At 39.6% G+C, this 11,622-nt stretch overlaps 1 protein-coding gene across 2 annotated transcripts in view; it reads right to left on the bottom strand.

Annotated features, from left to right (window-relative positions):
- Nucleotides 1-11,622, bottom strand: part of sim2 (SIM bHLH transcription factor 2) — a 32,776-nt gene that overhangs the window by 4,302 nt on the left and 16,852 nt on the right. For both annotated transcript variants that reach the window (XM_025010318.2, XM_025010317.2), the window contains 5 exons: nucleotides 9,657-9,856; nucleotides 4,401-4,507; nucleotides 2,309-2,456; nucleotides 2,063-2,213; nucleotides 323-635 (listed from right to left, as the gene is read on the bottom strand). In XM_025010318.2, coding sequence (XP_024866086.1) covers nucleotides 323-635; nucleotides 2,063-2,213; nucleotides 2,309-2,456; nucleotides 4,401-4,507; nucleotides 9,657-9,856 — 919 coding nt within the window. The remainder of the gene's footprint in view (nucleotides 1-322; nucleotides 636-2,062; nucleotides 2,214-2,308; nucleotides 2,457-4,400; nucleotides 4,508-9,656; nucleotides 9,857-11,622) is intronic.

Genomic DNA, 11,622 nt, shown 5'->3' on the forward strand with positions numbered 1-11,622 from the left:
ATCATCAAAATTAAACGAAATAAACATTTGAAATATATGAGTTTGTATGTAATGTATGAATATAATATACAAGTTTCACTTTTTAAATGGAATTACTGAAATCAATCTACTTTTTCATGATATTCTAATTTTATGACCAGCACCTGTACATGCCTTCATAGCTCTGCCCAGCATTGCAAGATTTTAAATAAATGTTGGACTGTCAAATAATATGAAACTGAACATTTTCAAAGCACGATTCAAGCCTTTTTTGGGTCTACGAATAGTGCGGCAACTACATAAAGTTAGCATTAGAAGCTTAAGGGTTTGTAATGTACTATACCTGCATGAATGTTGGACAGTGTGATGCTGCATCTGTCCCATCCATCAGGCCCTGTTGTGTGCATAGATTTGATCACCTTTTGTGAAAGATGAGAGGAGGTAAATGAGTAAGGAAGTTGGGTCTGAGCATCCAGATTCAGGTGTTTGTGGCGGTACTGGAGGGTCTGATTGTAAGTAGGGCTGCAGGATATCAAACTTGCAGCTTCAGGGATCAAGCTTTTCTCCCTGTGTGGTCCCATCGGGTACATGCATCTCTCCTTCCACAGCCCCTTCTGTGGGGAAAAGGCTGGCTGAAAGAGCCTGAAGACCTCCTGCTGCCCATAAACAAACACACAGTAGAAAATAATAAGTAAGATTTTTTTTTTCCATTTATGTATAGTGCCTGACACTACAGTCCAGATTAAACCGAAGGAATGTGTATTTTGCTTTTTCTTTTCCTCGCACAAAAAACATCTTCATATAAGAAGAAATGTAAGACAAGGATACCGCTCTTTGTTAGGTGAATTAAATTACCCTTTAGTAACCCAAGGACCAGCTGAGACTCTATAGACTCAAACATACCTTAAACTTCACAGAGCTCTTTTTTATAACACAAAAATTAGTTTAGTATTTCATTTATTTATTTTTTTGATTGAATAGATTAAGGGGTGGCACAGCAGAGTAGTGGTTAGAACTGTCGCCTCCCAGCAAGAAGGTTGCAGGATTGCTTCCCGGCCTGAGGTCTTTCTGGGTGGAATTCGCATGTTCTCCCTGTGCACATGTGGGTTTACTCCAGGTACTCCGGTTTCCGCCCACAGACCAAAAACATGCATAATGCTTAATTGGTGACTCTAAAATTGTCCCTAGGTGTGAGTGAGAATGTGAATGGTTGTTTGTCTCGTCTGTCTCTATGTGGCCCTGTGATGGACTTGTGACCTGGGTGTCCCCTGCCTCTCACACAGTGACTGCTGGGGATAGGTACCAGCTCCCCGCAACCCAAAATGGAGAAGCGGGTAAAGAAAATGGATAGATGCATAGATTTAATTAAGTTTAATTCAGCTTGTTTATACAGCACCAATACACAACAAATTTGTATTCATTTCATTCACTGTGTCACTTCAGGGCACAGTACAAATAAGTAACAAGTGCAAATATTTTTTCCAATTCAATTATAAACTGTTGAGTCAATCCAATAACAATCCAGTGCAGTCAAAATTAGTATATTATAACATGCCATTTAGTACATAAATGTCTGTCTCAAGTAACTAGCATATTCTGTTGAAACTTTACTAGACTGATCATCTGCTATTGAAACTGGGATATAAATGTCTGACTGTACAAATGTCTTCGTGCAGTTTTTTTGTTTTTTCTCTTCCAGCAAGACTGGGTCAGTAGTTTTGATGTGGAGTAAAATGACTTCATGTGGTAACCTCAGGGTGGGGTTAAACACATACAAACCCATACCTCTTTGTTAACAATTATTTATTAATTTGTATCAAATGATATTATTTCCACATTTGTAATACTTTAACTTATACTTTTTAACTAATAAATATGTCAAGCAATAGCAGTTACTAAAATGAAATAAACAAACTAAAGTAAAAGAAAAAAACTCAAAATTTTCTTTACCACATTTTCATTTTTTAGACAAGCATAACTCAAATGTCATAACTTTTCATATCACTGTGTGACACACAAAACGTGCTCCAGTTTTTATTAGTTTTCTTAAGTCAGTGACAGAAATAAAATGAAAAAAACTCACCTCTGGATACGGAGCTGATCTAATTTTGGTTTTCAGCTTAACAGCTCGAGTTCTAAGTTGTCTGAAGTGGTCTTGAGAAGTAAGACTCAGAGGATACTTAGTGGCTCGAGTCTGGTCTTCAGATAACTGCAACTCCTTGCACTCAGTGTTACTGTATATAAAAGACAATGTTGCATGGTTTAGTTTTGAACTTAAATATATGATAGCTTTGCATTTAAAAATTACAGAAGGAGGGTATTAACTCACGTAAGGACATAGTTCACGCATACAATACAGTGAGGTCTCGAGGAGCGGCTGTTATGGACGATGGTGGCATAACTTTGCACCCACACCCAGCCTCCATGCTTAGATAACATGCGGTAGTATTTAGTGGTGACTTGCCCCTTCACCAGTACTACAGAGAAGACAAGGATCAGGAAAAAAAATGTTTAAACTGTTTCAACATCAACCTGTCATTGTTTGTGAGAGCCCATTTTAACTATGCAGTAACCATTCAATGCATAAATAATTTGTCAGACAGTTATTATTTCAGTAAACAACTACCCTGGTGCAATATTCAGTATTTTATGTTTGTAAAATGATTTGTCACAAGTCTGTTTTTACATGATACCTTTCAATCCAAACTGCTTACAACTTTGTTGCATGCCATTTTTATTACTGAGGTTTACAGAGGAGTCAGAGTTGATCCACGAGTCAAATGTTTCTAAATAAGCAATGCAGATATTCACATAGTAAACTGGTGTGTATGTGTGAAGTGAGAGAAGAGGCATGTGTGACTCACTATTCTAACTGTGGAGGCTGTTGTTTGGCTTTGGTTGTCTTTCAGTTGGATAATGGGAACTCGATCCACAGCCCTACCTTAACTCAGAATGCAAGACACTGAAGCCCCTTAACTGGTGAGAATAAGTAAATGAGAAGCATATCTGTGGTCAGTTTGTCCTTCAGCAGTCTAAGCCTATAGCAGCATAACTAAGGGATTTCCCAGGAAACCCAAGTCAAACCTAACTATAGGATTTATCAAAAAGAAGACTTATGCCTAGTCTTAAAAGTAGACAGGGTGTCAGCCTCAAGGGCAGAAATTGGAAGTTGGTTCCACAAGAGATGAGCCTGATGACTGAAAGCTGTGTCTCCCATTCTACTTTTAGCAACACCAAGAACCAGAAGTAAACCTGCAGCCTGAGAGCAAAGGTGTCTCATGGTTGTTTCACATCCCTCTCCTCAGCAACTCTCCCTAGTGAAACTCTTCAGCTCCTCCTGGGGGATCCTAAGGTGTTCCCAGGCCAGAGAGGATACATAATCCCTCCAGCAAGTTCTGGGTCTGTAACAGGGTCTTCTCCTAGTGGGACTTGCCTGGAAAACTCCAAAGAGAGGCATCCATGAGGCTTACTAATCAGATGCTGGAGTCACCTCAGACTTATTTTGAGAAGGAGCAGCAGTTTTACTCTGAACTCCACCGGGAGGATATAGCTCCTCACCTTATCTTTGAAGCTGAACCAGGCCCCCCTGCAGAGAAAGCTCATTTCAGCAGCTTGTGTCCAGGATCTTGTTCTTTTAATCAGAATCCATTCCTCATGACCAAAGATGAGGGTTGGAGCATAGATGGACCAATAAATTTAGAGCTTTGCCATTTAGTTCAACATCCTTTTCACCTCGACATACTGGAGCAAAATCCTCATTATTTCAGATGAGGCCCCAATCTGTCGGTCCATCTCCCATTTCACATATCCTACCATCTCTCATGAATAAGACTCCCAGATATTTGTTCTTATCTGCTTGAGGCAGAAACTCATTCCTGACATAGAGGGAGCATTCCACCTTTTTCCAGTTGAGAACCATGGCCTTGGACTTGGAGGAGCTGACTCTCATCCTAACCACTTTACACTTGACTGCGAACCACCTCAGTGCATGCTGAAGGTCATGGCCTGAAGATGCCAACAGAACCATGGAATGGAGCAGTCAAAACTAATTTTGTCACAAGGTATGTGGACTTTCCACGCATGAAGACAGAAAATCTAGATAGAGATCCTCTGTCACTATGATGTTTTACACATCTACCTCACAAGCCTAATAAATATAAAACTATTTTATGTTGGTAATTTGACACTGGTGTTTGAAGTAGTAAAAAACATGCCCCCTTTTTACAAATCTTTTGTCTGATACTTGTTATTTATATTAAATATTTAATATTTAAATTCTCAGTAGGACTGGTTCAGATTTAAATTGTCTAACTGCCTGTTTAGCCTGACTCTCTGCAACAGTCCCAGGTTCATATGTGGTCATATGAGAAAAATAGTTACCCACCCCTGCCAGAGTTTAACCAGAGATTTGGGAGACTCACATATGTGGTGAGCATAGCGTAGATGTAAAACATCACATGTGTGAACATGGTGGTAGAGGGTCTTCTCTATCAGGTCCTGAGGCTCATAGCCTGTCAGCTCAGCCACCCTGGCTCCAGCACACAGAAAATAGGACGCAAGTTAGACAATTATTTTCACTTCAGTTTGCTGCAGTACATCACAGTATTTCCTTAACAGACCAGGCCTGTATCTTAAAACAGGCAACTACCCCATATTGTTTTGATTTATTTAACTCGTACATTTAAAAAAAATACACAAACAAAAGAATTGACAAAGTTCAAACAAATTATAGTTCATAAGTGAAAAGGGAGCAGGAAGAATATAGTTATATAACCTGCCCTTTTTCTTAACAAGACAACAAATTACATACATTCGTGCCTATGTAAGCATTTCTTCATAAATGAAACCCAACTACAAAATCAACTGCAACATTATCAACAGTTTTAAATATTATTATTCATCGAGTTCATAACATCTCATGTTTTTTTCTTTAGAAATTATTTTTAATTGATTAATATTCAGAAAAATTTTAATAAAATCATCTAAATCCTTTAATATTTTTACTCCATGAACTGAGAAACATCATTGGCTCTTGATACAAAAAACGTATGGAAATTATTTGACAACAATTTTTGGTGCGATGGAGGTCTTGACCTTTGAGTTCAGTTTGAATGGTTTTGGATGGTTTCCTCTGCTCTTTTTCTACCATCCTCACTATTTGTCTGGTCAACCTGGGGTTGCATTTTGTCTTGCATCCATATCCTGGGAGGTTGGCTATAGTCCCATGAACTTTGTAACATTGTCTGCTGTGGTGACAGGAACACAAAGCTGCTTGGAGATGGTCTTGTAGCCTTTATCTTTAACATGGATTTCTGTAATCTTCTTTCTGAATTCTTTAGACAGCTCTCGCCCTTTACTTTTTCTGCTTTTCTGTTCAGTCTGGTGCACACAATGATACTACACTACTAGGATGAGTAGCTGTGTTCAGTTTGGGTTTATTGTTTCTTTTATTTTGTAATTTGGTTGTCTTCATGTTTAGTCTTGTCTTTGTTCAGTTTTTGCTCCTTGTGTCTTTTGTATTCCTGTCATCATTTACTTTTATCAGTTTATCACTTGTTTGCCTGCCACACCCATCTTCACCTGTTCCAAGTTAGTAATCACTCACCTGTGTCAACTTCTCCTAACTACTTGCAATCTTTAATACCTGGTCATTTCCCTCACTTGTCACTTGTTCATTGTCGCTTTCATGCGCTGTCTGGTTTTCCTTGTGTCTCGCCCCTTGTATCTTTGCAACCCTGGTTTTTGTTTTTTAGTTTTTACTTGCTGCCACGTCAGCTTCTGTTTTTGTTCCTTTTTGTTCTTATAAATAAATTAGTTTTTTCCTGAAGCTCCTCAGTATGAGTCTGCATGCTGGGTTTGCCTCCTTAACCACTAAACCCAACAACCAGTATGTGTGCATACTCAATCCAGGTTAAGTGGGTGCTTCTAGATGAGGGATTGTTGGCATCTATGCATCTGAGCGCACACCCAAGCTCCTGATTAAGACATTCTGTTTGGCTGTTGGACTGAGACTGGAAACAAGAATATAAAGTGTCGGAAGCTCTGAGAGCATTGCAAAAAGCCTTCCAGACTTAGAATGTGAATTTGGGACCACAGTCAGAAATGATGTCTGAGGAATTGCCATGAATGCAGAAGACGTGTTGGAGCGCTACTAGGCAGCAGAGGTAGGAAGTGCACAGTCTTGGAGAATCTGTCCACAATAGTCAGCACAGCCATATTGCCTTCGAAGGGGAATAGCCCATTCACAAAGCCCAAGGAGATGTGTGACCAGTGACGGTTACGAGTTGGTAGATATTATAGGAGACCAGAAAAAAGATGGTTGCTGCTCTTACTCTGGGCACAAACAGAACAGGCCGACACATACTCCTGGGTGTCTTGACTCACTGTGGGCCACCAAAAGCGTCTTTTGAGGAATTTTGGGGTGTAATTTATACCAGGATAATAGGTATGTTTAGAGGACTGCTCCCATTCTAATACATGTGATCTTACAACTGCTGGCATGAAGAGACAATCGAGGGGTACGGTGCTGGCATCTGGTTTGGAGGTCTGTGCATTCCTTATCACGCCTTTGATCTCCCAGGTGAGTACTTCTACAATACACGAGGAAGTATGAATGTTCTCTGAAGTCTTAGATTCGTCAAACTTGGAAAACTTTCAAGAAGGGGCATCTGGCTTCACGTTTTTGAATCCAGGAGTGTAGATAATGAAAACTGGAACCAGGCCAAAAACAGGGACCATCTAGCCTGGCAGGAGTTAGGTATGGTGGTTGGATGTAAGGGAGGTTTTTGTGAACTGTCCATAAAATAAATAGGAGTTTAGCTCCTTCTGACCAATGCCTACATTATTCAAGGGTCCATCTTGATGGCCAGGAGTTTTATGTTCCCTACATTATATTTTTTTTCAATGGGTGACAGCCGTCAAGAAAAGAATGCACACAGGTGAAGTTTACCATCTGAATCCAGTTGTTGTGAGAGCATGGCCCTAGCACCAGAATCTGAGGCATCCACTTTGACCACAAACTGTTTTGACTTGTCTGGGTGTGTAAGGGCAGGAGCGGATGTGAAGAGGTGTTTGATTATCATGAAGGCTACTTTGACTTCTGGGGCCCAGGGAATTTGTAGATAGATGGAGGTGAGTTTAGTTAGGGAAGTGGCTATCTGCCTGTACTTATGGAGGAATCTGTGGCACAAATTGACAAATCCAAGGAATCGTTAGAGCTGTTTGTGTATAGTAGGGATTGACCAGCAGAAGGTTGATGGTGTAGTCATAGGGTCGATGCAGAGGGGGTGAGAAAGCCTTCTCTTTACTAAAAACAGACATTAGTCGCCACCAAAAAAAAAAGATTACACACTCTAATATTTTGTTGTACTGCCTTTAGCTTTGATTACGGCACACATTCGCTATGGCATTGTTTCAATAAGCTTCTGCAATGTCACAAGTTTTATTTCCATCCAGTGTTGCATTAATTTTTCAAGAAGATCTCGCATTGATAATGGTAGAGTCTGACCACTGTGCAAAACCTTCTCCAGTACATCCCAAAGATTCTCAATGGGGTTAAGGTCTGGACTCTGTGGTGGCCAATCCATGTGTGAAAATGGTGTCTCATGCTCCCTGAACCACTCTTTCACAATTCGAGCCCAACGAATCCCGGCATTGTCATCTTGGAATACGCCCGTGCCAACAGGGAAGAAAAAATCCATTGATGGAATAACCTAGTCATTCAATATATTCAGGTAGTCAACTGAGGTCAGCTGACCTCATTCTTTGAGCACATACTGTTGCTAAGCCTAGACCTGACCAACTGCAGCAACCCCAGATCATAGCACTGCCCCCACAGGCTTGTACAGTAGGCACTAGGCTTGATGGCCTCTCTTCTTACCCTGATGCGCCCATCACTCTGGAACAGGGTAAATCTGGACTCATCAGACCACATGACCTTTTTCCATTGCTCCAGAGTCCAATCTTTATGCTCCCTAGCAAATTGAAGCCTTTTTTTCTGGTTAGCCTCACTGATTAGTGGTTTTCTTGGGGTTCACACAGCTGGTCAGTCCTAATCCCTTCAGTTCCCTTCACTTTATGCGTGTGGAAATGCTCTTACTTTCACTGTTAAACGTAGCCCAGTTTTACTGTTGTTTTTCTTCGATTTGATTTTACTAAACTATTAAGTTATCGCCAATCATGATCATTTAGGATTTTTTCTGGCCACATTTCTTTCTCAAAGACGATGGGTCACCACTATCTTTCCATTTTTTAATAATGCGTTGAACAGTTCATAACCCAATTTTAGTAGTTTCTGCAATCTCCTTAGATGTTTTCTCTACTTGATGCATGCCAGTGATTTGACCCTTCTCAAACAGACTGAAATCTTTTCCACGACCACGGGATGTGTCTTTTGACATGGTTGTTTAAAAAATGAGAGGCAACTCATCGTACTAGTTGGGATTAAATAACTTGTAACCAGCTGAAACATAATCACCCATGCAGTAATTGTCCTATAGGAGGCTCGTACCTATTTGCTTAGTTAAATCCAGGTGGCAACTTTTTTTTGGCCAGGTAGTGTAGATAACAGGAACATTGCAAGTAACTGGTGGTTCACAGGGACCTTTGAGGGAAGGAGAGGTAGTGATGGCGAATGTAAACAATTAGCCAAGCAAAACAGACTCCAGTTTTAAATGTTAAATGAAGGAGGAAACAACCACAGGAAATATAAGCAAAAAGTAGGAACAGTTTTATTGTGAAAATGCAGAACTGGGACCAGAGGTAGGTAAAAAAGAACTTCTGCAGGAGTTGTAATAGGAGTTTTCCAGGTAAGTGTTGTTTACTAGAGTAATTATGAATCCAGTAAGTTTCTTATGATGTTTTCTCTTTTGCAGGTCTTAGGAGAGGCATGGATTTCAGCACCTGAAGGGAAGACAGGTTTTCGAGAACCAACGTTTGAGCAGAGGAGTAGTGTCTGGAGAGTGAGTTGAGAAAGCGGGCAGGCAGGTGACAGATGACTGAGCTGAGCTGAAGTCTCTGATATTTTCTGCAGAGGAATGACGTCAGAGGAGAAAAATCTTTCAAAGGAGATTAATAGCTTAGAGTCCCAGGAACACACAGAGGATTCTCTGAAGGAACACAGGTAAGAATTTTCAGCAGCTGAATTAAACAAGAGACAAGAAAATGCTCAGGGGTTGTAATGTGAAAGTCACTGTGTGATGCAATCCACTGATGAGTTGTGTTTCAGCCCAGTCTCAAGTACGCTAAGGAGTAGTCAGGTTAATAGGCCACAGTTGCGTGGAGTGCTGCTCAAGATGATGTACATCAGACAACTGCTTTTAACTGAGTCACTTTTCACAAGAAATTTAGTATTGTTTTAATAAGCTCTAAAGCAGGGGTGTCAAACTCCATTCCTCAGGGGCCGCTCTCCTGCATGTTTTAGATGTGTTCTTGCTTTAAAACACCTGGTTTAAACGGATGACTTGTTGCCATGCTCCTGGAGAACTTGATGATTTGATGAGGAGGTAATTAAACCATTTGAATCAGGTGTGTTGGAGCAGAAAAACCTAAAACCTCCAGGACAGCGGCCCATGAGACCTGGAGTTTGAAACCTGTGCTCTAAGGTTACCAACAAATTTATTTGCGTCTGTAGTAGCTTTCTTCAATCCATTCACGGGGTCAAGTTGAATGTAACCTACCTCATGTCCAAAAAGATGAGCTTCAAGTCCAGGTTGGCACGAAACATAAACATGTTGCTGTGGAGTTTGATCTCAGTCATGCCACTCGGGGGCAGGGAGTGACCCACTGCCACCAGTCGCACGGTCTGATAGCAGGATTTGTACATTGTCATGTCCATTGTGTACTGACGCAGTTTCAAGTAACCACTGCAGTGGATCACCTGGGAAACAAAATAGCTTTAATATCATCAGAGGTCCCTAATATCTTCCAGTTCAAATCATAATTCTTAGGGTTCTGCATCTCTAGTAAATGGCATAATATGTATTTTAATGAGTCAATTCATTATAGATAAACAATAAGAAATGATACATTTCAGCCCCTAATTATAATACAGTTCTGTCTTTAGTCATCATATATCAATATGAGTTCCAATTTAACCAATGAGATTTTATGCAACACAATACAACACAACAATAGAACAAAGGAAAACGAAACACATTTAAGATTCAACACACAAAAAAGAGATGCAGAGCAAAGTTAAAAATCCACCAGGTAGCAGATGTGTTTAAAGGTACTCAGTGATACTCAAGTACTCAGTAATACAATGTTAAAAAACATAAAAATGGCTATAACCCAATCGAGACATTAAGCTAGAATTAGGTGTGGTATTAGCTGAGATTGATCCCCAACACATATTCTGAGTGCTAACATACTGCACAAGATCTTTGTTTAAAATTCTGCCAATTGTCAAGAGGCGTGGAGAAGGAGGCGAACCCTGAGTGCAGACTCATTTACAAAACAGAAAATTTATTTTAAAAATAACAAAGCACATAAGAAAAGGCTGGCGTGGCAGCAAAAACTAAACTGAACAAAAGCCAAAACAGCAAGGCAAGGCAAGAGACAAGGGACGAAGGACATGGAGCAAACCGAGAACAATGAACCAGCAGCATAGTGGAGAAAGTGACCGGGTTTTAAAACTGAGGATGATTGAGTGATTACAAATGCTGACAGGTGGAGATGGGCATGGCAGACAAACAGGGGCAGACTGAGGATAAGAGGAAAATGAAGACAAATGGGCAACAATAGGAAAACAAATAACAAAGACAGTAAACCAAACCCAAAAGAAACCAGAAACAAAACACTAAATACAAAAAGAAACACTACCAAAACAAAACCTGACAGCCAATAACTGTTTGGAGTGGTCTCTGTCTGTTAACAAAGTATCTCCTAAACCAGTAGACAGATTTAAATTAAACTCAGGAAATAACCTTGACTGACTGCACAACTACAAGTTATTATCTTTTGAAGTCAATCTAATTCAAGATGGCCACCACAGCCAGCTAATTTTAGAAAACCTAAAAAGGGTATAATTCTGTCAGTTTTACATATACAAATTATGTTAGTCTAAAACTCTGGCATGAAAGATGACAGGCGTTATGCATTCCTTCAAGGAATGCTTGACCTTGAGTCTATTACCTCTATCAAGGTATGGTTTTGGTAGTGCCTATCCGATTAGTTAAAAACTAATGAACAGATTTTAATGAAATTTTCAGGAAATGTTGGGGTTGTTAGAACAAACAAGGGATTCAATTTTGATAGTGATCCAAATCACAATCCAGATCCAACAATGTTTTAATGACCCTATGGTCTTGGCAGAGGTTTGCACTCTATGACTGCTTCTTGTTATGATTTGTTTTCTAACTCATAATATGTACTACATTTAGTTTAAGTGTTAAGGAGTGGTAACTAACTATTTAAAAATTATTTGGTCCCCCTTCTATGCCACAATATGTATTCAGTGTAGTGTATCAACAGACTAGTTAAATTAACCTTCATATACAGGTGCTGGTCATAAAATTAGAATATCATGAAAAAGTAGATTGATTTCAGTAATTCCATTTAAAAAGTGAAACTTGTATATTATATTCATACATTACATACAAACTCATATATTTCAAATGTTTATTTCGTTTAATTTTGATGATT

This window comes from Kryptolebias marmoratus, linkage group LG13 (genome assembly GCF_001649575.2).
Source record: "Kryptolebias marmoratus isolate JLee-2015 linkage group LG13, ASM164957v2, whole genome shotgun sequence".
Lineage (NCBI taxonomy): Eukaryota > Metazoa > Chordata > Actinopteri > Cyprinodontiformes > Rivulidae > Kryptolebias > Kryptolebias marmoratus.